At 51.2% G+C, this 27,969-nt stretch overlaps 1 protein-coding gene across 1 annotated transcript in view; it reads right to left on the bottom strand.

Annotated features, from left to right (window-relative positions):
* EPHB2 (EPH receptor B2) overlaps window positions 1–27,969 on the bottom strand; it is an 86,834-nt gene that overhangs the window by 21,218 nt on the left and 37,647 nt on the right. The window contains 7 exon segments of the mRNA XM_035344675.1: window positions 109–176; window positions 400–508; window positions 1,174–1,336; window positions 6,028–6,152; window positions 18,913–19,234; window positions 19,236–19,249; window positions 19,875–20,030. Of these exon segments, the coding sequence (XP_035200566.1) occupies window positions 109–176; window positions 400–508; window positions 1,174–1,336; window positions 6,028–6,152; window positions 18,913–19,234; window positions 19,236–19,249; window positions 19,875–20,030 (957 nt within the window).

The raw sequence follows: 27,969 nt of genomic DNA, 5'->3' as shown, positions 1-27,969 counted from the left end.
GGCTAGAGACCCTGAGCCCTTCCCGCACAACACAAGGAATGAGTGAACAGGAACACAAACCCAAGAGAGAGCGGACCCCCAGGCCTGGTGGGGGACCACGGTACGTACTGTGGCCACTGGTATAGTGCTGCAGTTTGTCAGTGTACTCGGAGTCGGCACGTTCAAAGCCCCGTCTTCTGGAAAGAAAGGGATTCCTAAGCACCGTGCACAGATTGATCGAGGCTAAGAAATGTGCTGTGGGGGCATCTTTTCCCTTCCTGTTTCCACCATCCCCACTTCTACCCCTGCCACCCTTCCTCTCTAATTGCCGTCCCCTTGCACAGCCCCAGCACAGCGGGCCTCTTGGTACCCAGCCCTGAGGCTCACGCGAGCTCAGGTAGTGCACTCAGACTGACCTACCTATTGCACACAATAATGATGATGACTACAGCAATGAGGAACACCAGTCCTGCTGCAGAGGAGCCGATGATGAGCGGCAGCTTCTCCTGGACACTGGTCTGGTACTCAGCTGACATGCAAGGAAGAAAGAATGCGTTACTGCACTGGTTACAGGGTGGGTAGACACTAATACATTCATCAGGGCCAGAGCCTAGGTCTGAGCAATGGCCTGTATTTGCATGGCTATTGCTAACATGTTTCTTGGCATGGATTTTTTTCTGTGCTAGCTAGCCCTCTCCCAAGCAAGGTGGCTGTGACAGGGATGCTCCCCAGCAGGAAGGCTGGATGGAGCTATCCTTTTTGGGTGGGAAAGTCAGTCCTGTGGAAGCATGCTGTGCCTTGCTACTTGGCCTCAGGGCCAGAAAACTGGCTTGACTTGTCTTATTTAGCTGCACAAATTTGGCAAGTAGAGATCCAAAGCTGTATTTGTCATCAACATCCCTGCAGATGAACATCATAAATTTTGTTCCCTCTAAATCCAACTGAATGGACAGGTCCTCATGCCAGAAAAGCATGGCAGAAATTGGCCTGGACTGTATGATTCCCTGCATGGACCACCAAGCACCCATGTCCCTCAACGGTTCTTGCCAGATTGAATAAATGCATGTGACTTGTCAATGCACCCTTGATGGGACTGCCAGGAAGGGGACCGGCACCACTACCCGTGTATCTCCATCTTGTTCAAATCTCTGTAGACCTTATTTCACATTTATGCAGTGACAGCTGAAGACTTACCTTCAGTCATGGTCTGGAAATACATCTTGCCACTGTACCGGCCATACCCAGCCACAGTACGTGCCCGCACTTGGAAGACGTAGATGGTGCCAGCTTTGAGGTTTTGCACTGTCACAGTGTTGGTGGGGCTCTTCACTGTTGTTGAATTTAACTCACTAAGATCCTGCCAAGAAAATACACATATGTCATCAGAAGAGAGAGCCCAGGCACTGGACCCTGCTCCAGAATCAGGCATGGCATTTCTAGAAGGAAACACAGAACGAGACACAATGGGTGGCACAGGTTCAGCGACTGGGAAAACCACAGACCTTAACAAAACGTTCATTTCTCCAAGCCTGTCTGCCAGCAGGGAACTACACAAGAAGGAATGTGAGTAATGACATCACTTGGCTAAATGCCACATCTCAGGAAATGCTCTGATAAAGGTGTTAGCCTCAAACGTCAGGTCTCCAAGTCTTGAGCTCAATGGGAATAAGAATTGCTCCCCTCTTCTGCACCCACTTTCTGTTAGCACCATTCCTCACTCTGTCCTGTTCCTGATCGAGCCCCAGCACTCTGTCCATTTGATCTTTCCCACCTTCCTTGGCATATGCTGGAGGTAAAGCCCACCTGAACAAAGGGTTTGGGGCCTCAGGAGAAGTACTGCGACCACCCCTCCTCACAAGGCCTGCTTCACCAGTAGCTATGGTTCAGATTTCAAACCTAAGGAACTGAAGACAAGCTGCGAGTGTGATTCCCCCATAAAAGGACACACACACACATGGAGACACTGATTTCTAAATGACATTCCTGTAGCTATGTTGAAAGTGCTTATCCCTTCCGGTAACACCTCCAATCTGGCAGGTCAGGTTGCCTTGGCAGGATCACTGGTTGCAACAGATCAGTAGCTGACAGCTCAAAATCTGCGCTGGCAAGTTTGCAAGGGAGTTACTGAGAACTACTAACTTCAAGTCACTGCAAAGGGCTCGGCAAGCCCAAGAAATCCCACCCAGCACAGGCTTGCCAGCGAGGTGAGATAACCTCGCTTCTCATGAGCAACCAGGCAGGGACTGACAAAGAAGTCATGCAGACACGGTCTGCACAACCCCATCAAGTGGGACCTGTGATTGAGGGACTTCTCTCAGCTGTGAAACTCCACTGGGGTGGCAGGGAGGAATTTCTTCATGCTACCATGAGATCAAAGTGAGACTCCCAGCAAGGACAGTGAGAAAAACATCCGTTCCTCCTTAGCAGCGTCTTCAGCAATGGGTGAAGGACAGAAGGTATTAAATAGGCAATCAGGCACTAGCCCTCTTCTTGTGTTGAACTGAGATTTCCTCACACCGTGTTGCAAGTTGTGCACTCTGTTGCTGTCATACTGCTTTGGCCGCCTTTGCTTTTGATGAAGCAAAAGTCAACATAGAGCCACTCAGCTTTGTTTGCTCCTTGCCTGGAAGGGGCTGTGTCATGCTCTTGTCGTAGCCCTCCCAGCTGCTGGAGCACAGGATGAGTCAGAGATTGCCTCAGCCACCACTGAATGATGGAGCTTGTCTTTAGGGCAGCTGATCTCCTTTCTTTTCCTCCCTGCGCACTGCTGCCCATCTGCTGACTTTGCTTTCACGTTCAGCCACTTCTGAGAACAGACCTGGTGCCCTCACTCAAAAGCTGTTCCCGAGGATGCTCTGCAGCCAGATGCTGGGGTATAAGCAGCACTAGAGGCCCACAAAGAACAGTCATTCTCCGTGGTGCTGCATACAGCAGCCTGTCATGACCTTGGTTTGTGCAGACTATAGCTGGAAAGCAGACAAAAGAGAACATTCAGGGAGTTTATTTCTTCTTGTATTAAGTTTTTGATTCAGCAGTGCTCTGGTGTGGGTAGCTGGTAAGAGAGTGGTCTGGCAGGAATGTATTTCTCCAAGTGTGCTGGCAAACCTGGAGGCTTGGAACTGCTGATGGCATATCACTACAGCATCACGCCCAGCAGCTCTGCAAATGCCTGAGACTCCACTATTTACAGTGTTTAGGAACAGTTTTATCCATGTAGGCCTGGCACTGAAGGTGCTTGGGTATCACTGGGGTGATTGGTACTTAGGCTAATGACAATGAAAAGCTGCAGTACAGGTACTTATTAGATAAAAAGATCAAGAAAAGATTTTCTCACAGAAAACTTACTGTCTTGTTTGCCTGAGCAGGCCTCAACACTCCCTTGGACCTTTTCCCAGGGAGGTGAGGAGAGAAATAGGTCAGCACGTGTTTACAGTTTTAGTGCCCAAGGGCTTGGATGAAACCTCCCAGGCCTTTGGATGGCATTAACGTGGTTGTTTTAAAATCATTTGTCCAACTGTTCGAGGGAACCTCATCCCCACAGACCCTCATCCTGGAGGACTTTAAATTGAATGCCATAGGTATGCTTATGACGGTTTTTCGGTTAGGAAAATGATGTCTGTCTGTCTCAGGAAGCTGTGCTCATGCCTGTGCTATCTTTGAATCCCCTCTTGCAAGCAAAGAACGTTCACATGTCTCCACAGTCCCATAGCTGGAACCAGGGGGAGTGCAACTCCAGTATAATCACTCTCCTCAAACCTCCCCAGCACCTTCCATGAAGCTGGGTAAAGGCTTTAGAATGGCTTGCCAAATCTCTTATCAAACCTACTCTTTCCCTTTGGCATACTGCTCAGACATCATCGCTTCAGCAACCTGCTTGTTCACTTCAGACACTGCTCTTTTACCCTTCTGAGCTTCTCTGGCATGTCCAGGGCATCCCAAATGGTTTAAGGTCTATGTCCCTTTGCTATTTCTCCTACCTTGTTTTTGCGGGGCTTTTCCTGCTGATTTTGGTTTGAGTTTGGAAATCCTAATTCAAAATAACATACTTCTAACTTCCTGATAGATTTGATCTTGAGTCCTCATCTGATTCCCCTTCCTCTAAGCCAAATCTAAGCAGAAACCCAAGGCTGATCTACAAAGAGTTTCTCGAAACACACATAGTCTGTGAAATGCCCAAGGGATTTGCAGAAGTGGCTTCTAATAAGTCATGTTTTATCAGCCAAGAAAAAAAAAAGCAAAGAAAAATGTCAACCAGCTTAATCTGGCAGACAGCTGCTCTGTGCGTGTCAACAGCAGCAGTCTGCTGTGGTTCCTGAAGCAAACAGTGCCACACACACAAAGCTAGCCCATAGCTGGATACCAACTAGTAACACGTCTGAATTTCAGCCCCATTAGGAAGGATGCTCAGAGGTGGTAGGAGGGCCCTGCTGGCCACTTGGGATGGATCCATGGTGCCCGCAGCTCCCAGGCTCTTCTGGGGTGAGAAATGGGTGTCTGTATGGATAGCAGCAGTCTGGGTGCTAGCAGAGAGGTTGTGGCTCTAATGAAGCCGCCTCTTCAACACTCAAGACACTACAGGATGGCAAAGGAGGAGGAGAGTTAGTGAATCCAGAACTGATCCGTAGTAAAACATCCTGCATCCAAAGCACTGATCAGCCAAAGCATTTGAATACATTGGCTGCTGCTGACTGCTACCAGATCAAATCTTGTGTGTGCAACTGGGACTTCAGAGTAAAGGCTAACAAAGAGTAGTTTAGGGACATGCCTTCTGAGAATGACATACAACTTTGTGGAGATAAAGATGCACTTTTCTTCTTCAACCAAAGCACTAGCAAAAAAAGTTATGCCAAGATGTTCAAATACCAGGACAGAGAGCTGCAGCAACAGTACTTGGGGCAGGTGGTGCTGTCCTCTCTGCCAGTGCCAGCATCCTCCCAGGAATCGAGTGCCAAGAAAACCATTGCCCAAATGTGGCTTGGGCTGCTTGTCCTTGTGATCAGGGACAAACCGTGTCCAAATCTCTGACAACAGAGGGATTACCTTATACATGATTACCTTGTGGTTGGCTGCCAAGAGAGGCTACGAACAGCAGCTTCCCCTTTAGTCAAAAACTGCCTCTGTTTACAGCCTCACCCAGAAAACCAAGGGGAAGGGGGAGAAAGAAAAAGGATGAGATTAAGAGAAAGTAAGACTGGGAGAAAGAACTCCTTGAGATCATTCTGCGTGTCCCCAGGGAAAGGACCCCTCTTGCTTTCCAGATCTGTCTTTACTTTCTCGTCCATCTTGCCACATATTCTGGGATCATTTCCAAGGGTCAAATAAAAGGCTGTGATTTATGCAATATAGGTCAGGACCTATTTAACAGCCTACAAAGAAGCTCCCCCACCTCCCCATTCTCCCTCTGGCTCTTGGTGATGAGAAAATAGGTCACAGGCAGGCAGTGGGGGGGGATTAATCATTTCTTCCAGCAACTGCTGGGAAAAAAAAAAAAATCAGTTCCATTTAATCATAAAGCTTTTTAATTAGTTAGTTTGCATTTTAACATATAGTTTATAAGCTCTTGTACAAGGGGGCAGACTCTTAGAAGGAGAAATCTCCTGCTTAAGAGTCTCCACCTCCCTTGGGTATCACAGATGAAGTTCACCAGCCATGCAGAGCTTGGCAGGTCCTGGGACCAACATCAACATGGCCTTCAGGTCCCTCAGCAGCCACACAGCTCCGGACCCATAGGACACCACTCCTCCACAGGGAGGAGGTGGAAGGGACATGCTCCTCAGGGACGTAAGAGTCAGAGCTTTGTGATCCCTACACATCAGCCTCCCACTGAGCCGAATCAGCAGTGCAATATGTTCCTTACACGCAGTGCCTAAGCATCAGGCAGGGTCACCTGGAACCACACCGGGCTCCAAAAGGTTGACAGCCAGTGCCACCCACAAGGCCAGCTGCAGCGAGAGAAATAACCTAGACAAATTAGACAAATGCCTGCGTATGCCCTTTGTGCCCAAACCCAAAATCCTGCAGCTGAACCCTGCCAAGGTCCCGCAGTACCTTCTCATAATATTGCAGCTCGTAATCCAGGATGACTCCATTGGGTTGGTCAGGCTGAGACCACGAGAGGGTAATGCTGTCCACAGTGCGGCTGACCTGGTGCATGATAGACACAGCTGAAGGAGCTGGAAGAGAGAGAGAGAGAAGCCTCAGTCAGGTGCTGGTCCCTTCACTGGACTCAGGCAGGCGTGTTATTGCCATTTGGAGCTACTGAATTTTCTTCCAGCAGTGGCAGGGCTCTCCAAGGGTCAGGAGATCCTGGGTTCTGCTGTTTAAAGGGAGCAGGTAGGGTTTCCACTGATCACTAAGAGTTCATAATTAGAAACCGTGTAGGGGAGCATCTCTGACAGCAAAACTGGAGAGAGACCATTCCCAGGCAAAATGAGCCCAGGTTTGGAGCAAACAGAGCCGTATTCCCCTGGAAAAGTTCTACAAGCCCAGCAATATGCCATCCTCCCTGCTTGCCATGGAGAAGTTGGAGGTTTTGTACTTTGAAATTTGCACAGAGAAGCTTTATTAATGCACAGACAGATGCAGGAAGCAAGCAGCTTCTCTCCTCCTTGGTATGCTGGGTCTGCAAGTTGAACATGCCAATCAAGGGAGGTGCACACAGCAGCCTGCGCATGCAACATAAACCTGACCTGACATGCTGACAATGGTGAGTTCTCTTCCTCATCAGAATGCCCTGGAAACAGTACACCCAGAGACTTTTCCCACCGAGTACAACGGGACCTTCCAGCAGCTCCTCAGACAATCCAGCCAGCTGCCCACCCCTGGCACTGCCCTGCACTGCCCATGAGGCTTGACATGTGGTTGGAACATCTGAGCCATTCTGATCCCGTTTGCTGTGGACCAGGGCAGGTGAACAAGCAGCCCGGACTGCTTCAGATCTGTGTAGCTTGGGCGTCGACTGCAGAGATGCCGCAGCACTGCAGGTACCATCCCACAGCTCTCTGCCTGTGCTAAAGGAGCTGACACACACAGATGCCTGTGCTGATTCCTCTTCTGTGGCTGATACCGGTGAGCTGAGCGCGCATCCTTGCCCGCCCTGCACCCAGGCTGCTGGTGGCACTTCCAACACGGCCTCCACTGATGTTAGACTGGAGGCTAGTCCAGACCTCAAAAAGCAGCAAACCCAGACTTGGAGAGTGATAACTGCAGCACAGTGTCAGCCCTGGCAAGCCTGACAGAGCAGGCTCACTGCATCAGCAGCTTCAGGGCAGAGGGGAAGCCTCAGGGGTTGGAGAGGACTAGAAAGTGGAAGTGAGAAAGCTTCCCCATCACTCACATTCCAGGCCTGTTACAAATGGATGCAGAGAGGCTTGCACTCAGAAGTGCTTTTACCAGGTCCAAACCTTTCAATATTTCACGGAAGAACGACCCACTTGACACCCGCTCTGAGAAACAGCTTGGAGGAGCGGCACAGAAAGTAAAGCTCACCCACCTCCGGCCTGGTTTTCCTTGGCATCATGAGCAGCGACAGAAACCGTGCCAGCTGAGGACGTGCATTCACAACAACAGTAGGACTGCGCTGCTTCAACCAGCGTGGCTACAGCACGTTCCTGCACAGCAAGAAAACTTGACGCCAAAGCGTCACCTCCTCCCAAACTCCAATCCCTCCATCCTTTTCTGGTCAAGCCAAGGCTTTTGAGACTCAAACTGATTGCTCACCAGTCTCTGGTGATGCATCTCAGAGATGATACTCTCTGTATCATCCTACACCTTCTCCTTCTTCCTGATGTACAGCGCATCTTTCTCCCCTCCTTATTGCCCCAGTCCCACTCCTTCCTCAAGGCCCAGATTTACAACCTCCCAGGATTAGTTTCTCATGCTGGTGCTCAGATAAAACGCAGGTAATGTTTCTGGGGCCTGTCAGCTGGTGCCAGAACTTGTTGTTTTTCACATCAACACAGATTTCATAGGATATCTGCAATATCCAAGAAAAGCACATCTCTTGGTGGAGAAAGGCTTTGGAGAGATGTGACCAAGCTACAGATTGCCCCGCAGCAGAGATTGGGTTTTGATGGGGGTGAGTACTCAGCCCGTGGGCTCTCTTGTACATCTGAACTGCACGTGCTCTGCGGACTGATCCCACAGTCGTACACGCTATTCCAGGACAGAAGCCACGTGTACCCAGAGCTGTCCCACCACAAAACAGGGAGGTGACCATGCCCCAGGAATCAGACACCAGTTCAACGGCTGACCTCACAACTGGGGAAGGTATGCTCGTCCACTTCCATGCACTACCTGCCAGCCCGGAGGGGCATGGCTTTTGCGAGGCTGCTCCTGCTTCTCCAGGCAGTGCTGAGGACACTAAAAAAAAGATAGCAGCTAGAGCAGCATGTGTGTAAATCATTTGTGACCACCCGTGGCCCAGATGCCTGAGTACTTGGTGAACGTGTGCGAGTGTTGTGGTTTAACCCGGCAGGCAGCTCGGCATCACACCGCTGTTTGCTCACTCCCCCTGTAGTGGGATGGGGGAGAGAACTGGGGAAAAACAAAGGTAAAACGAATGGGTTGAGATACAGACAGTTTAATAGGACAGAAAATGAAGGGATAATAATAATAATAAATAATAATAATAGAATGTACAAAACAAGTGATGCAGAAGGCAATTGCTCACCACCTGCTGATCAATGCCCAGCCAGACCGCGAGCAGCAGCAGCACTCCCCCAGCCAACTTCCCCCAGTTTTATTGTTCAGCAAATGCCACACGGTGTGGGACATCCCCTCGGCCAGTTTGGGCCAGCTGTCCTGGCTGTGCTCCCTCCCAGCTCCTTGTGCACCCCCAGCACCCCCGCGGGCAGGGTGGTATGGGAAACCAAAAGTCTTTCACTTACAGTAAGCACTGCTCAGCAACAACTAAAACATCATGTTATCAACATTGTTCTCATCCCAAATGCGAAACACAGCACCATGCCAGCTGCTAGGAGGACAATTAACTCTGTCCCAGCTGCAAACAGGACACCTAGCCTGGCTCACTGAGTTAAATGGGGCTCGGTGCTTGCCTAATCCAGAGAGACATTTAAAGCCGCTTCTAAAAGGGCACCACGAACGCTGTCACACCTTGAGATGCTTCACGCAATGCCCTGGGAGCTTGTGATAGATGGTGCTGCAAATGGGGAATCAAAACTTAAATACAGACTCAAAAGCACAGAAATATTTAGGTCAGGAGTGACCTCTGGAGGTTTCCCGTCCAAATGGCTGCTCCATGATGAGTATCATAGAATCATAGAATGGCTTGGGTTGGAAGGGACCTCAAAAATCATCCAGCTCCAACCCCCCTGCCATGGGCAGGGACGCCACCCACTAGATTTGGTTGTCCAGGGCCTCATCCAACCTCATCCTGAACACCTCCAGGGACGGGGCATTCACAACCTCTCTGGGCAACCTGTGCCTCACCACCCTCTGAGTGAAGAACTTCATCCCAACATCTCATCTAAATCTCCCCTCATTTAGTTTCAAACCATTCCCCCTTGCCCTGTCATTATCCTACTGAGCAAAGAGTCCCTCTCCATCTTTTTTATAAGGCTGAGCAAAGATGGCAAAAGACTCAAAAAGCTGACTTTCCTGAACTGTTGTTTCTGAATACGCTACACTCAGGTTACTTCCACTGGGTTTCTGAGTGTTTCAAAGGAAAGATATAACAAACTGCAAAAAGGAGAAGGACAAAAAAAGGATTTCGTTCTTTCAGCCTGCTTTGTGCCAAAGCCTACTTTGTGCCAAAGTAGTGCCCAGAGCACAGCGGGGCTGCTAATGCCAAAGATGCGATGGACTTAACCTGGCACTGAGGGATCCATCACCTTGTTCCATGAACAGTGACTTCTCGTTGTTGCCTTGTGACAACAGGGTGACCACTTCCAGGTGCAAGCTTCGCCCACTGCCAGCTCCCTTAACCCTCGTAAGGTTCTCCCTTGTTTGAATTCGTGTGGATGCTGGAGAAGGGACCTGACACATAAAGCAGATCAAATTTGGAGCGTGCCAGGTCTCAGAGCCACCACCACTGTGCTTGTGTAAGCGGGGGCAGGTTTATCCTGAAGGTGTCTCCAGGTGCATGCATACAGCAACAATCCAAAATATAAACAGAGCTGCATTTCCACAGCAGAGGGAACCTTTCTTTGCTCGATTGAAACCCTTGGACCCCACATCACCGTGAGGCTGAATGAATAACCCAAGCCCCTGAAAGGCACTGTCCTACGTCATCGTTATCTGGTACGGCCTCGGATTCTTTGGATGCCTCTTAGCAGAGCCCTGCGGCTGGAGAAATAAACCGTGCCAAAACCACTGCTGGAGTGTAAAACATGCTTAATGAAAATCCGCCGATGTAAAAAGGCAGACGACCTGTCCCCTGCTGTAACAAAACCTGCAGTGCATTGTGAGGGGAGGCAGCAAACACCTCTCATGTTATGACCTCCCTGGTGCAGAAGCATGGAGGAATGTTAGGGATACTTCTACAGTCTTCACCCCAAGCATCTGTACTGCCACACAACACCGAGCACAGCCAGATCCTTGACTTGGCTGGGGCTTGGAGCTTTTGCAATTAATCCAATAGGCTCTGAACTGGCTTCCCTGGCTCAGGGGCAGCTCTGCCTGTAAAAGAGTCTGGATAAATCTGCAGAGGTGTTTTTTTTTTTGGTGGTGTTTTTTGTTGTTGTTTTGTTTGTTTTGTTTTTTATGGCACACACACACTGCAAGCAGCCGCCTGAGTTCACTAACTGGAAGCACATGAGAAGGACAGGGTTCAAGACATACTTCACTCTCAGGTCTTGACAGCAGAGCCACATAGCTGGAACCTCCCCGAAGGAGAGGTATAACCACTGAGTTTTGCCAACACTGCAATGGCAGCTAAACCAGCAGTGTCCTCACCAGCCACCCTGGTCTAATGCTCCAAGAGCATGCCCGGACCACTGAGCTCCTCCTGCCTTGAGCAATGCCCCTTGCAGTCCTACGGTGAAGTGTCTCTTGGAGCCGGGACATCCTTCCCTCACTGCTCTGCCCCTCTCACTTCCTACCTTCCTGGCTGTAGACACCTGAGACTGGAGTGAAAGTCAGGATGGAGGATCTCAGCAGGATTCCTCGCCACCTGTAGCCCAAAGCAAAGAGCTGTCACCGCACAGCATATCAGGACAACTGTACTGGCATCCTTCAGGAGCCTTCATGGGAAGATTGGGATCACAGGTCCTGCTTGACTGACCATCTCCAAAGAAAAGTCAAACGCCTGCTGGGGCGGAAACATAAAGTCATGACTTGATTTGGCAACAGAAGCACCAGAGCCACAAGGCTGTGCAGTCTACTGAGTATTTAACATTACACGAGCAGCGGAGCAGCTTCAATAGCACCAAAGGCAGTGCTTCACACACGTGCAAGGGTTAGTCATTGTGACTTAGACCCACCAGTGTCAAGGTGGGTCTGAATGACATCCTGCACTCTAACTTAGAGAAATGGGCAAGGAAAGGCCTCCTTTCCTCTGTGTTTTGCACCATAGCCGTGCTGTGGACGAAGTTTGCCAATGAGAAAGAAATAAACCTGGCATCATGGTGCTTGGTAGCTCAGGTGCCTTACTCGTGTATAGCTGAGCATCAGGATCTTCCCACATTATCTCACTCGTGATCTGTGTATCTATTTAAAATGCTGCCAGTTGCCATCTGCCACCCATTTTGCAGCTAGCCCCCCACCTCTTCCACTCGCCAGGCCTGCAGGCTCGGCCTTCCACTCGTTGCCTGTTTGTGGGTCAGCGCTGCTGAGACCACGGCATAATCAAAGTGTCTCCATTCCTCTTCTGGATTAGCTGCAAGAGTCAGGTTACAGGCAGCAAAACCGCTATCTCTGATCACTTTAATACCACTAACCCATGTTATGTCAGACAGAGTCAACATTTGCTCTGGAAAACACTCATGACAGAGAGAGAGCAAAGCCAATCCAGCCCACGGCCTCTCCCCAGCAACACTTTGAAATTACCCAGGGGAAAGAAGAGGTGAACAGCTGGGAGTTTTCCAGCATCTCTTTGGAGCCCTTCTGACAGATCTTGGTCCCTGAAGTGTCAGGTTACTGGACAGGGAACTGCTTTTATTATTAGAGGGTCAGCAGGGAATTCTGGCATTTTCAATTACCCGCCTGCAGAAGCGGCTGTGATCTGGGGTCAGGATTAACTGCATGACCTTCAGCTGAAGACGGAGTGGCAGGGAAATGCACCATGATGCTGCAAGGCACCAGCTAGTCCAGAGGCCAAGGGACAGAGCCGTAAACGGGGAGACGGGGAGAAGGCTGCTGACAGAGCATCTGGCAGCAGATGCCTGAACTACCGCAACTGCCCTGCAAATGCGACAAAAGCAGATACTTGGGAAACCTACTGGGAAAAGTGGGATGGTTTCTCTTTTAGTGCATTTATCCAGGGCTTCAACTTTACTGGGTGACCCACGTAGCTGCAACACAGCCGAAAGACCCTCTGACGTGGGGAGTGGGATTCCCCATAGTACCACAGCAGCACATTCCCCAGTACGGGGCTCCCGGGATGCCCAGAAATCTCACATCTGTTTCTTTGCTCCGTGCCTTGCACAACCTGAGCAGCTCACTCTGGTGAGACTAAAGGGTGATGCCATGCAGCAACAAGGACGGTGCTGTGATCAGCCATGGAGCACGGGTTGCTCCAACCGTGAAGCCACAGGGCCTGGTGACATCTAGGCTGGGATCCAGGCTCCAGCGGCACTCAGAAAGGTTTGAAATGACAGAAAGACACAATGCTCCCATGCAAGGCTGCAGGCAGGTAAAATATACATGCATGCCTGCCTCCCTGTAGGGCTTAGGTGAAGTCTGAAGGATGATCTTCCTGCCATTACTGTGAAAGACAGCTGTCCTGGGATCGCGAGGAAGAAAGATGCCTGCTGCTGTGCATCCCTTTGGACACACTGAGTCTTGCTAATCTGAGACCGAACTTGTTCTGTTGCTCTCTTCCACAGCAGACTCTGCCAGGTTGGGTTCCCTCCATGTGCTGGGAAATTCTGGAAATGCCAGGTTGCTTTTTTTTCTGGAAAGAGCATTTCCTGCGCAGCCCTACCAATGCAGCAGCCTCCTCCACTCTTGCCAGTGGCAGTGATGAGCGTGGACCAGGCACTGGTGGGACAGGCACAGCGAGGACATTCCTGCCTGAACTGAGTCAGGCAGCGACTTATCATCTTGCACACGGACAGAGGGGACTACTAAATCACAGGGACTCAGAGATGGGCCAGGGAACAAACAGCCGGGTAGCTACGTTAACCCAGTTCGATACAACCATCTATTATGGTCAACATCAATGCACCACTGATCAGCATTGCCCCCAGGCGTATGCTCAGCTGTTCAAACGCTGTGACCCCGAAATATTTGCTAGTGGCACCTCTCCCTGGGTCTGGCCTGTGTCTGCAGCCTCACATACCTGCCTCTGGTATCTCTACCTGCGCAAGCGCTGGCACTCAGTGCCTTGTGCGCAAGCAAGCAATTAGCACTGAAGATTGTTTGCCAAGTGGAGCAGTAAAGATAAATCACCCTTCCTGAACACATAAGCAAAAGGTGAGCACCTGAGCCACTCTCTGTTGGCTCCCAGCACTCACACACAGCAGGGATGGCAGCACGTTGCAGGGAGAGGGAAGCACTGATTCATCAGAGAGGACTTTCTGCCCCCATCCATCATGGACCAGCTTTTGTTTCCTGCACAAAGTCAGATCCAGATGCTATGGAACAGGTTTCTGAAGCCCCAGGTAGGTGTGCAAAAAAAAATATGATCCTCAAACTCACAAAGTAATTTATGCAACAGGGAAACCTGGGAGTCAGCAAGTAGAGGAGCCCACAGAGCTGCTCGTGGGAGGAGGAGAGCATCTGCTAGGACAGCACTAGCCATGCAGCTTATGCCCTGCTTTGCCAGCATCGGAAGACAAGGTATTTGCAAAACTTTCCATGCAGAGCATTGTGAGGACCTGTTCTTGCTAAGGGTTTAGGCCTGGCTAGCATGGATGGCTACTTGGTACCGTACGGAGCATAAGGTCTGGCTGCTTACGTCAAATAAGGGAAGCGGCCATGGGGATGCCAAGCTTTCAGGTGGTTTTGGGTTTGGGGAGCAGGCCAAGCTGTCAAAACACATACAGTGAAGTCTTCCAAAGAAGAAAGGGACCTCAGGAATAACCCCAAACACTGCCGCTTGCCCTATCACACAGGCAAACAGGCTTCTACCCTGGCTCCTCTACATGGGAGATGGCTCCACAGCTCAGGAAATCTCTGCTTTTCTACCTTTCTAACGGTATCACCAGGCACTCTGTACCATCTGCTTCTCCTTCTGCTTTAATAGCTCTTCTGCCTTTTTGGTGTCCCTCCAGCCTACCGTATCCTTACAGGCAGCAATTAAATCTCCTTCACCAAGACTAAAGACACAATGCCTTGCTGTTCTCTTTGTAACGTGATTTCTCTTGGGTCCCACTCACCGTATCGGCCCTTCTCTGTACCTACTACCAGCACAGTTCAGCTCTCCTGAACACGGGTAACCAGGTGTATATGTAATGACCACCTGGAGTTTCGCCCTGATTTTTGAAATGGCAGTGAGATTTCACGACAGCTGGTGTCCATGCCTTGCTGTATGCAGTCCAGTCTTGCATTTGATACTTTTTCATGAGCTCACAGGCAGCGCGGGACATCCTGGTCCTATGGACAATACCTGGCTGGGATGCAAGCATTTGGGCAGTGATATCTACCACGATGCAGAAATTTAAACCCTAACAATGTCTGACATGAATCTAGTGCGCTGGTATGAGCTGTACATCTCCCTAGCCAAAGGACCCTTGTCACAACATCCCGATCTGACCGTAATAATAATGCAAATAAACAGAAAAGTTATCTGTATCCACACGATAAAGGAGAGGATGGGCCACTGAACTCTGCTGCCTGCTGCGGATGCTTCTCCTGATCAGTTTATTAGGAACAAATATCTGTTTCTGATGTCAAACGCTAGCTGGTACTCACAGTGTGGTACTTGTCCCAGAGCTTTATTGCAGCTCATTTGGGTTCTGTTTGCAGCCAAGAGCCTCTGACACTGGAATTAATCATCCCTTCTTATCCTGCATGACAAAAGAGCCCCGCACAAAAGGGACGCATTCTCAAAAATCTGGATGTTCTTGTTCCCCCAGGCACTGGGAGGTCTTGAATTTGTCTGTATAATCTGGAGATCAGTGCTTTCTCCTCCCTTCTCAACGAGCAGAAGCCACAGCCTGATATTGAGAGCAGCCCTTCCCACGTGCTTTTTAAGACATCCCTGCCCAAGGAGCCTTTTCCCTTTGCGAGTTCCCCAGGGCACTCAGCTTGTCCACAGCATGAACGGATCCTGAAAATCCTCCCAGCACCAAGATTTTCACCTTCCTTAGACCTCCCCAAAGAATAGCCACAAATTAGCAAGCAGAGGCTGTGTGTTACTACAAGTGAGAGGGCTGACACATAGCATGGTCCTCAATTAGTCAAGTGTCATTATCCCAAGCACTGGGCCATGCTCAGCTCCTTGACCCCTGGCTTCCCTCCTGCTCCTTCACTACTAGGATGCTGGCATGGCTCTCAGCCACCCTCTTGGCACAGATCTCTTGCTCTGGAATGACTGAGAAAAGGTTTTTTTTGTGGCACCATGCATCCTGAAACACGGTGTGTTTGTTTTCTTTTGCATATCGTGGTCCTTTAGGACAGGAGTGGATGTGCCAGATGGAAAGTCCTGGACCTCCCTCCTTGGAGAGCTGCTGGGCTTTACGAGCGAGGAACCATCTGGCTGCAGGGTGCAACAGGCAGGGAAAAGGAGGGTGAGCAGTCTGTGGCAAAAATGCAATGTGGAGCTTAGGGGTCCTGAAGAAGCTTGCTGAGAAGAGCAAAGAGAAAGCACAACCTGGCCTCAAAGGGGACAGAATATGGGGATCGTGCGGAGTTTGATGGAATGGGTACATCCACTGAGCTCAGCATCAGCACCACCTACAACATAAGATTAGATTCAAACGAGGTTATTGTAGGAAGACTGTCACACTATGGGGTCTCACACTGTGTCCAGCAGAGTGCAGGCAGCACTCTCCATTAAATTATCAGAGATCTAGGGGACGATGTGAAAACTTTGCTGGCGAACCACTCATAAAGTGTGCAAAATGGCAGTGTTGGGGACAACTTCTCTACAGAGCAATGGTCATAACGTGACGGCTAAGCCCGTGAAAACCATTATAAGGCTATGCTTGGGTCTGGAAACCCAAATGCAGATGCTGCTTGCAGAATAGGATGTTTTATTCAGGGAAGCAGCATCTGAAGGGACCAAGATGTTGTCAGAGAGACTACCACGGAGGTAGGAGCTCATCGCACAGCTGAGTGAGACAGCACAGCCCTTGAATATGGAAAGCAAACAGTAAGTGGAGAAGGGGAAGCAGATTATTTGTAGTACTGCTGCTACTGGGTACAATATGTAATTAAAAAAAAATGTATGATTGAGAATATGAAAGTGTCCACAAAGAGCTAAAGGAAGAGTCACATTCTGGAAAGCCACCTCCTAGCAAGACAGGACGATTGATCTTGGTATCTTTGCTTATTTTTCCGTGAGAGAAGCCACTTGCAGTCTGTGTCTACACGAAGAGCAATGTCCTGCTGCCACAAGACAACTGCAAAATAAGTTCGGTTGATGTAGAGAAAATGTCAGTGAGATCCAGACCAGAAACCAAGTACATGTTTTAAATGATGGCAGCAATTAAACACTGGAGAGCGAAATAGCAGCGATGACTGCTGCTGTCTTTCTCTGGGAGAACAGGAAGGTGAATGGTGCGTCACCTGCTCTGATCTCAAGTTTCTCTTTAGGGTCGGCTGTCACCATGCCATCACATCCACCAGCTTCACTCCTCCAGTCCCACTCAGCGTTCGCGTGATGTGATGTGATGGTGGTGGGCATCACCTGGCTGCCACAGGAGCCAAACCCCATCACCTGCTCGGTCCCTTGCTCTGCCTGAGACCGAGCCCCAGCTGGCTGCCCAAACCAGAGCCTCCTCGTGCGAAGAGGCCAGCTACAGCCACAATTCCCAGGCTCATCCCTCCCCTCCCTCTGCTCACCCTCCTCTCATGGGTACAGCACCCTCGGTTCTCCTGCCCCAGCTCTGCCTTTGTGTCTGCAGCTTACGTTACCAACTGCTAATGATCTACGTGGAGGCTGACAGGCAGTGTAAGCTGAAGAATTCAGAGCTTCTAATTACAGAGGAATTAGCAAGCGGTTACTGTTTAGTGCTAATGAATAGATATATTAAAAGAGACATCACACAGGCTGAGAAGTGTGAGTCCTGATAATAAAGGAGAATCAAACAAGAAAAATACGAGGAGGAGGATCAAGGATGAGGGGACTGCAGGAGGATTTGCCTTCAACTCAACTCTCAGTTTTGCCAATGTGGAAGAAGTCACAGGCCATACATACGTTGAGGTAACAAGGACACCACGTAATTGCAAAGCGTGAAATGCAAGTGCTAAATAACTCCTCGGTAGGGTGGGTCTGTGCTGGGGAGTGCAGAGACCACCTCCCAGCCACTTCTCATTGCGTCCCACCCCATCTCCACCAGGCAGAGCCCGCTCTGAGAAGGACGCTGTGGTACGTCACTGTCCCAGACCAGTTCCTCTCTCTGTGTCATGAGTGCTTGTGTTCCGTCAAACCACGGTTTGGTGCCACGGTAACTCTGCTTTCAGGTATTCTGATGCCATATTGAAAATATTGTGCCTACATGACCCTGAGCAGTCGCTCTGATGGTTCGTGGATGACCAAAACGTTTCTGCAGGTTTCTCTGGCTCAGCACTCCGTATGCCCAACCGAGAGGTGCCCACCAAAACCACTGCTGCTGTACATCAGCCCAAACGGTCCTGAAGGTAATGCAGTGCCCAGGGCAGCCCGGGGCACGTTCACATTCCTTGCACACAGACAGACCACAGAAACTTGCTTGTTCCCTCACACTTGCACCATATTGGTGCACTTTCACTGCACAATTGGATTAAGCACGGGCCCAGCCCCAAGAGGTGCTCAAGCTCCAGATGGCTTCCAGGAGGGACGGGGAGAGCAGCCCCTGGCCAGCACTCTGCCATCAGCACAGCTGCCACCCGTGGCTCTCCTAGGATGCCGCACTGCCAGCAACCCAGATGAATCCCTTCTAGAGCAAAACCTGGGGGGAGCAGCCCCCTGGGCCAGCACAGAAGCTGGTGGCCCTGAGTGAAACCCCTCCAGCTCTGCCACTTGGTCCACGAGCAGTGGAGAGGGGCCTGTGAGCACTGGCGGGTGGTTTGCAGGAGCACAGGACCTGGAGAAGCTTTCCAGGCAGCTATCCTGTATACCTGGCCCCCAGCTCCTCTTCTCTACGGCCTTCCTGTGCACCAGCGGGGGCTGCCAGTAGCTGTGAAAGCTGCCGCTGTGCCTGCAGTGCTGCCAGCAGCCAGGATTAAAGGCACCTATGGTGTGTGCACCTGCTGGCACCAAAGAAACCACCTTGGAGGTTATGCATCCGATGCCAGAGGGGAATGCTGAGACACCAGAGGACTGTGACATGAGCTGGTCTGCTGAGGTAGCTGGGATGGCAGCTCTGCCGTGGAGCTCATTCCAGCTCTTCACTGAAATAAGGGGTATTTTTCTTATTCCGAGGCTTGGGATTCATCCAGGATTTGCCAGGCCACTGCATCTGCCCGTGTGCTTTTACCATCACTTGTTATAGAGCAAGAGACACCTTGCCACATCTCACTCCATCTTCCCTCCCCATCAAGCCCTGCTCACCACACAGGCCTTCACCCAGCACCTCTTACCCAGGGGATCACCCTCCGCCTCCCACTTCCCTTCCCCGGGGTCTCGGCCTGGAGGGGCCCGGTGGGTGACGGGGGCTTGCTCCTTACCAGCCTGGTTGGTGGTGATGTTCACTGACGCAAACTGCGGGGAGAAGGGGCTCTGGTCGGTGACGCCGTTCACCGCCTGGATCTCGAAGGTGTACTGCGTGTGGGCCAGCAGGTCGCTGATGTAGATGCGAGGCTCCGTCAAGCCCAGCTGGCGCGGGGCGAACTGCACGTTGTCCCCGCAGCGCGTGCACGCCCCGCGGCCGGCGCCGCAGCTCTTGCAGATGATGTTATACACCAGGTCCTCCCGGCCCCCCGAGTCCCGCGGTGGGGTCCACTCCAGCATCAGGGAGGTTTCGTTCACGCTGGAGATCACGGCTTGGGGGGGCGGACGGGATGGCTGTGAAGGGAACAGACAGAAAGAGGTGTGAGAGCTGGAGCCCTGCTCGTTGCTACAGGACCTGTGCCATCGCAGTCTGTCCTGCACCACCTCCTCTTCCCCAGACCCAGACAAGATGTGGCTTGCTGCTTCTCTTAGTGTCAGAGGTGTGTGCAGCAAGCTGAACAGCCAAAAGCAGGAGTGGGAACAAAACCTGCCTACCTAACCCAGGCCACCCCCTGCTGATATGACCGCACAGTGCCCACAACAAAATTCACCAGTTATTTTTTGTAGTTTCTGGCTCCTAGCCTTTGCACTGAACTCCTGAGTGCCTACACACAGGTCTTTGCATTCAGGTGCAGCCCTACGCTGAAGTCATCCCACAGACTAGAGCAGCACAGAGCAGCCCAAATTTCTGTCCTGTATGCATGTGCAATGTTTGCAAGCACGAACTGGCCCAGGGTAAGGAAAAGCCCCCACTGCAAGGGCACTTCAGACAAGGGGCTCTGAGCACCCTGGCCTTTCAGACAGTGGCCAGCAGGAAATCTCCTCCAAAATCCCACTGAGACAGAGACCTTTGTGCTTTGACTGACGTCTCCTCTCCCAGCTGTGTGCCACCCTCCCCAGTTGCCCAGAGCCCACATACTGGTGCATGGCATGTCGACAGGGTCAGCATCTGCCCGGTAATATCCATTTCGGCAAACGCAGTTGGTGGCCCCTTCCGAAGTTGTCCGGCTGTTAATCGGGCAGTGGATGCATCCTTCATCCCCTTGGCTGGCCTTGAAAGTCCCTGATGGGCAGCCTGGAAGAAAACCAAGAGCAGCAGTGAGCAGCAAGGAAGGAAGGCTGATGGGGATGCCCAGAGCCTGGCAACACTGCCAGGAAACACCCCTGGGGCTTTGCAGTGTCCAAAGCCAAAACCTGACTAGCTGAAATAAACAAAGTGGAGAAAGAGCAGCTGGTCCAAAGGCCCTGGCAAGGCAGGCACTGCTGCTCGTACCGCCTACAGAGATGGGGTTCCCATGCAGATGTCTCTCCCACTGTGTTCCCAACCACAAGCACAGAACAGGGTCTACTCAATGAGTCTTAGAACTACAAAGGGGATTATAATTCACAGTCAAGTAGGATATTCTGAGCGGTGGTCCACAGCCACCACAGTCCTCCCTGCAACAGCAGCCTCCCAAGGAGGATGGCACAGGCTGGGCACATGCATTGCCCAGAATACCTTCCCACCTTCCCACCAGTTCATAGTTCAGGGACTTCCTAAGAGGCAAGCTCTTTGCATTCTTTCACTAAGTTACCTGGTCTCTTTTTTATTCCACTTTTTTTTTTTTTTTTTTTTTTTTTTTTTCATGTGAAAAGGGGTGCCAGCAATTTGCTCTCATTGAGGATATGGAAAAAACAGGTCCTGGGCCATTCCAGGAAGGCCATGGCACATCAAGGGAGGTGTTTTCCCCTGCCAGGCACGGGGGATGCTGTGTTGCTGGGGAAGTGAGGCCAGTTTAGGGTCACACAGCTCAAGAGCAATATGGAGAAACAGGAGAGTCCAGCGGAGGGTCACCAAGAGAGCCAGCCCTGATGCACAGGGCATATGAGAAGAGGGAGCTGGGATGGGTTAAATGGGTTAAGAGCGGGGGCTAATAACTGCAGCTGCAACTAACAAAGCCAAACCCTTCTCGGGGAGCCAGGTAATCACCATGGACAAGGACAACAAGTTCAGACTGAATATTAGGAAAAGTTCCTTCTCCAGAAGGTGATGCAGCCCTGGGGCAGGACACAGAGATCTCCCTGGGGGAGATTCAGTTAAATGCTGTGGCTGCCTCGATCTAATGTTGGTGGCACCCCAGCTACAAGTGGGAGGTTGAACCACAGACCCCAGAGTCCCCTTCACCAGTACTTCCAGGTTGCTACTGCTCATGGTGTGTGTGTGGGGAAGAGCCCCAGCAGGGCTAGACCCCATCATGCTGTGCAGAAGAATCTCATGTCCAACCAGCTCTGAATCTACCCTTTTTTCCTTTCATGAACCATGCCTTCTTCGTATGTTACAAGATGAGGTGGGTTTTTTAACGACATTGTCACGTTTTCCGGTATTCTTCCCCATTCTGTTCCTGAGCCATGATCAAAGGTCTCCCAGTTCCCCTGTATTAGCTCCAAACACACGTTCCCCTAGCTGGGTCTGTACTTTGGGACCAAAGTATACAAAAACACTTTGCCTCACCTGCAAAAGTTGCCCAGTCTCTGCTTGTTCCTGTCCCCAGGCCTTCACAGTGTTTGTCACCCTAGTGCAATGACGGCCTCTGGACAAACCAAAGAGCAATGCTGCCTTTGGATCTACCTACGCTTCTGCCTGGACATCTTGCTGCCATAGGGAAGAGGATTCAGTTCTGCCTTGCAGAGCTGTGGTGCAGGAGGCAGGCAGCAACACCTACCCGCCTTGCGTTGGCTGCTGGCTCTGAACAAGACAGGATCCTGGGCCTCTAGGTGCCAGCTCTCGACACTCATCCTTCCTGGGACAGCCTTCCTCCACGTACTGCAGAGGTCCTACCATTCCCTTCCTGATAAATGTAATTAGCAGCCCACACTGCTACCTCAAACTCGAGATAAGCAATTAATCCCATTGCCAGGTGCTGTCACTGCCAATGACAGTGACAGCACTTGGAGAGCAGAGGATAGAAATGCAAAAAGGAAAACAGGGTTAAATGAGATTAGCTGAAGAGGAACGTGGAGCCCAGCCGACCTCTGTGGTGTGGATTAAAGTCGTCAATAAAGAAAGAATCCACAACGCAAATGCTCCAGTGTAACCCAGTCATTCTCCATAGGACAGAAATGGAAGCTGACAGCACAAGCCTGCAAAAGTGTCTTCCCACTGCTAACGGCTTTTAGGAAAACCCCCATGCTGTTATTGAACAGCATCCTGCACCTCAAGGAGATCAAGATGGACCACATCATCTCACAGAATCACAGAATAGTCTAGGTTAGAAGAGACCTCCAAGATCACCGAGTTCAACCTCTGACCTAAGCTCCCCACAGTACTGCTGCTCCTGCCTCCCAAGCAAAGGTGCCAACACCCCAAAACCCACACCCTCTCCAACACTACTCCCCAGAATTTCCCCTGGGAACCTCATCTGCATCCCAGCTTCAGCCCAGGGCACCTTCAGACAACTCCCTCGGAGGTGCCTCCTCCAAGGACTTCCATGCTGCACCCTGCGTCTTTGCAGCTCACCGCTGGGTGCACAGACTTCTTCTTACCCTCACACATTCAGCCAAAAAAAAAAAAAACCAACACATAACAAACAAACAAAAAGGCATGTGGACCACCCCTTTGCCTCTGATCTCTCAGCCCTCTTCACAGTCACTCCAGGGACAGCACCGGGGCGCTGTGCGATGCAGAGGGACGGTGCTGGGTGTGCACGGCGTGCAAGAGAGGGACTGGGACACACACGGCCCCGTGGGCACGTGCAGAAGGCAGCACTGAGTCGCTTTTTGGTTGTGATGGGACCTTAGGACCGGGCTGCCACAGAGGCATGGAGAGGCCCAGCCAGGGTAGAGCGATGCCCTGTTTGGGAGGCTTTCCAAAGAAGCAAACTGGAAGGCCCTGCAAGGGACAAATCATCCAAAGGCACCCTCCTCCAAACCCTAGCAGCTCTGTCCCGGTGCCCACAAGCTAGCAAACAGGGCCAAGCCCTTGCCTCGGACAGGGTTCATGGCAGGTGCTTGCCGGCAAATCCCTCCTGTAGCTGGAGTCCTCTGCGGGGTTCACAAGGTCATCTCCCTGCTAGCACTGTGCAGAAGTTCAAGCATGTGGCAGGACCACCGCACCTGTGGGCACGCACACCTGCAAGCCGAGGCACATCCATCAGGCGTGAGGGGATTCAGCTGTCAGTGAGAAATGACTGGAATTTCTTACCTGATGGTGGTTCAGCCTCCCTGCCCTGTCACGGGGGATCTTAAAGAGAAAGGGAAAGCTTTCCACCCCTGCCTGAGCACAAAGGGACCGGGGTGTTCCCAGCATCCTCGGATTACAGATGCCAAGGACCATAATCGAGCATGAATCCTGCCAGAGCTGTTCAGCAGACACCCGAGAGAAGCCTCTATGCAGAGGACATGCTTGGGCCCTGAACCTCGCAGGATCTGTACGTTCTGCAGGGCACCGAACACCAAGGGCCTGCCCCGAAGACAACTCACAGCTCACTTGCAGAGGCAAGCTTTTCTGCATGAAACTGAAATCAAGTGGAGGATCAGAGCCCACCCACCTCAGGGCTAACCAAGAGTTAATGCATATTACTGAGGGCATCGTCCAAATGCCTCTTGGAAGTCCACCAGGACAGGAGCGTTGGACACTGCTGGTCTAGGAGTGCTCCCAGCCTTGGCATACGGGGTAATTCAGGACGTTGCCCACACCTGTGCAGTTTTAACCCCAAAACCTTGTCTCAGCAGCTTGGCACCCACCGAAGGGCCCGGAGCTTGAGGTGGAAAGCAGCACTGCACCAGGAATCGAGGGATTATTTGCGTGGAGTGATGCCAGCCTGGGCCAGACGAAGCCACAAAGTTATTTCTGTACAGATACGTGCTAGGAGATGTACAAAATGTCGTGTTCTCCTTATTCATCCTCTTGTTTTCACGTGGTGCAGAGAATGCACTGACATGTATCGTAGCCTCTGACTGCAAAACTGCGGGGTTGTTTTGGTTTTACTTTAGATTCCTTATACTATGACAATTTATTTTATTTTGATATTTGAAAAAAAAATGTTTTTCAGGGCAGAAAGCATGCCCCTTTTCAATAAATGTAAACACTGCAGTGCTGCACACTGACAGAGGGGTTGTTTAAGCAGTAAGCCAGTTTTCTCCAAGTGGTCTCCAGAAGAATTTAAGACTTTCACATTTTGTTCCTTTGTTTGGTTTTGTTTAAATGTTTCCCAAAGCTTCTGCCGGGAGAGCTCTGCCTCCGGAGGGTGGTATGTTAACAGGAACAGCTCCCAGCCTTTTAACATAGGGAAGAAGCAAACTGAGCAAGCAAGTGGTGACATCAAAGTTGCACTGATGGAAAACCCCTAATCCTATAAACCCTTCCTGCTTTAATTGGTGTTAAAACAAAGATAATCTTATCTCAGCCCTATAAAAGAAGGGATAGGATGTACTCTCTAAAAGCCTCTCTAAAAGCTCTCATAAACTTGACAAACATTCCATGTTTAGAGCTCAAGAAGAATGACTTTAATCCTAAAGGAAACATGAAAGTAAAAAGGGAGCTTTTCCTGGACGAGAGCCCTTCAAGTGGACCGTCTGCCCACCCCGTTCGGGAGCAGCCTGAGCCCGGGAGAGCCCGCACGGAGCCTGCCAGGCTGCTCTGCCCCCCGCAGCCCTTTCCATCCTCAGAGGGGTCTGTGGAGGTCCTGGCCAAGCTCTGCTGGTGCCAGTTCGGGGTCGCTCCCCCAGCACCAGCGGCGCTGCCAGGGGCAGACACCATATCCCCCGTGACCAGACCTGGGGGACCAAAGCGGCCAGGGAGGGCTCATCTGTGCACGTCTCCAGATTTGAGCAGAGACAGGATCGGGCCCCCGATGTGTGCCTCCAGCTCCCGAGGCTCCAAGTGCATCTGTGGCTGTTTGATACCTGTGTTGTGAGCAGCCTGTCCCTACCCATCTCCGTTATTAAGGATATTGAAGGAGCAGGAAGGAAATCTGTCTCAGGGTTGGGGGTGCAAAGTCTGAGACTGCCTAAAACATTGAGGGGCAACTCTACCTGACTCAATCCCTCACAGCCAGAGTTCAGAATTTTTGACAGCACCGTTTCCAAATCGATCTGCCTTCACTCTCCACAGCAAGAGAAAAAAATGAAGCCTGGGAGCATCCCTGTGCTCTCCTCTCCACCTCCAGCTGGCCCTCTGCAGACCCTGCCTAGGTGCAGTTCCCAAAGGAGCCTTTCCAGGGCACAAGAAGCTTTTCCAGGTGGAGACAGGAGTGGCCAGGAAAACCTGGAGTGGGCACATTTAATCATTATGTTTTAACGCCGCTTAGCACCCAGTTTAGACGAGCTTAAAATACAGCCAGCTGGTGAAGTGCCAGCAGCCACTTTCCAGATGACAACATTGTTCTTTGTCAGCACTAGGTGCTGAGTGGAGCTGGCATAAGGGCTGATTAAAAATGGTTAGTTATGGTGGTTTAAATCGCGGGGGATGTAGTTGCCCAGTAACTTTGCAGCCTGCAGTGAGCAGAGAAGCTGAAGGCAGGCAGCACCACATGGGGAGGGAGGTCACACACCACCCAGGGCAACTGCACACCATCCACCTCCACTTCCCCAGAACACCTTATTTATGAAGTATGAAACCTGAGGAGAGCCAGCCTTCGTCCAAAACATGTTCCCAGGAGCTGGGACTGCCCCTGTGCCCCTGTCCTCCCGCAGTTCAACCCAACATGGCCCAAGAAAATGAAGCCTGGGAGCATCCAGGGATCTTCTTGGTAGCGATTTCTCATTTACGAGACCAGAAAAACACAAGCTCACAGCTCAGACGTGAACAGAGAGGGCGTGCTCCTCTGGGGAAATCAGGAACATTGTCAAGTTTCAGAATAAGGAAACAAGACAGAGGACACGAGACTAGACTTAAGATCCTAAAGCTCCTCTGTCCTTCAGCAATATCAGCAGCAACCCTGATAAAATGATGCAGCAGTGGATCCCCTCACTCTGGCGCTTGTGAGATCCACTTGGAGCACCGTGTCCAGCCTGGGACTCCCCAGCTCAAGGAAGACACTGGAACACTGGATCAATACCAAGGGAGGGCACTGGGACGGCTGGTGGCACGGGGTAGCTGACAGACCTGAGCCTGGACAAGAGAAGGTAAAGAGGAGACCTTACTGCTGCCTACAGCAACCCAACGAGAGGGTGTAGGCACAGAAGAAGGAGCCAGACCCTCAGAGGTAGGACAAGAGGCAACGTGGCTCATGGAAAATTCCAGCTTGAGACAAAGAATGTTTTTGGTGACAAGGGAGGTCAGGTATTGGAAGGAGGTCCCAGAGTGGTGTGGGCATCTCCAGCCCACAGACAGTCAAAGCATCTCCCAAGGGACCGACACCTTCTCCTGTCGCTGGAGCTGCCCATTGCCACCAATATTTTCGTTTTTCAAGCCTCTGAATGCTCATCCCGTCCCCTGCTCAATGGACCACCACTTCCTGGCTGCAGGGATACATGCACAGCGAGCGGGATTATGCAGACACGCCGGTGGCCTGGAGGCAAAACCAGCCATTTGTAACAAGAGCACAAAGGTTAAACAGTCATTTGTAGAAATGCAGGGAACAAACTTGCATCTTCGCTTTCCTTAAAGACACGGACTTTGCTAAATCAATCACACTTGAAAATGACAGTCCCCTCTTCCACAGCAAAGTCCCTGGGACCTGTCACCACACACACACCTCGTGGACCACCGTGCCAGCCTGGAATCCCAGAATCACAGATTTTCGGGATTGGAAGGGATCTTGAAAGATCATCCAGTCCAATCCCTAGGAACACCTAGATCAGGGCACACAGGAACCAGGTGGGTTTTAAAGTCTCCAGAGAAGGAGACTCCACAGCCCCCCAGACAGCCTGTTCACTGCTCTGTCACCCTCACGGTGAAAAATTTTCATCTCATATTTAAGCAGAACCTCCTACGTTCCAGCTTGCACCCGTTGGCCCTTGTCTTTTCATCAGATGTCACTGATAAGAGCCTGGCTCTGTCCTCCTGACGCTCACCCTTCACATATTTACAAACATTAATAAGGTCACCCCTCGGTCTCCTCAGCTGAAAGCCCCTGCTCCAAAGGAGAGGAAATCCTACAGACAGCCTCTGAAAAGCCTGTCCCTACAGCAGCAGTATCAGCTTCGAGCCAGGGGTTGGAGGAGGAAAGATGAGTGTTGGGAAAGGCAAGGCTGATTGCGAGTCACGGCTCCTCCCCTAGCGAGGGCATGGCTGGAACTCCGGTGTCTGTCACTGCATCCATCTGTGTTTATATGGACTGTCTGTAGGGCTGAAGCGTTATTTAGGAGCAGTCAGCTTGCTATCTGAGCACTGCAGGTGAAATAAAGCACACGAAGTATTCTAATCAGGAAGATTCACGATGGGGAGAGACAATTTTCAAAGCGTGCAGCCTTGAGTGCTGGAATGTTTGGAAATAGCGGGATTACAGCTATTCAAACACCCCCTCCTAGCCCTCCCCAGCCCCCTCGTGCGTGTGCGCGTCACCGCGGCATCTGCAGCACACCATCACGTGCCATTTCTTCCCCACGTGCAGAGGACAGACAGGGCACGGGAGGGAGCACGCTGGCTTCTGCAGAAACAGGCAGCTGCGCGCATGTGGGCAATCGACGAGCACGAGAGAGGGAAGCAGGAAGAGAGAGAAGAGCAAGGCGAGCAAAACCTGTCTAGGAGAGCTCTTTCCCCACCGCTGATGGACATTTTGCAAAATATGCGTGGTATGATCATCCTCTGCTGGCGTTGCCACCAGGCTCAGGGGTCCAACGATGCTTGGGAAGCTTTGGGACCTGATAGGGATAGCCAGACTGCTGCGTGTGCACGGACACGTCTGAGGTCAACGTGTCTTGTGCCATCACACCATCCAGGAGACAGCACGAGCTTAATGTGAATCTGCTACAGCTTCACTTCATCCAGGCTTAACGTTTCTTTCTAGCTTTCAGCCTCCTTGTCTCCTCCTGTAGAAGGAAAACAACACAGCTGGCTCCTCTGCGTTGGCTGTTGTCTGCCAGATGTTAGG

Source organism: Oxyura jamaicensis, chromosome 21 (genome assembly GCF_011077185.1).
Source record: "Oxyura jamaicensis isolate SHBP4307 breed ruddy duck chromosome 21, BPBGC_Ojam_1.0, whole genome shotgun sequence".
In the NCBI taxonomy this organism is placed as follows: Eukaryota; Metazoa; Chordata; class Aves; order Anseriformes; family Anatidae; genus Oxyura; species Oxyura jamaicensis.
This window is presented reverse-complemented; position numbering and strand designations above follow the sequence as displayed.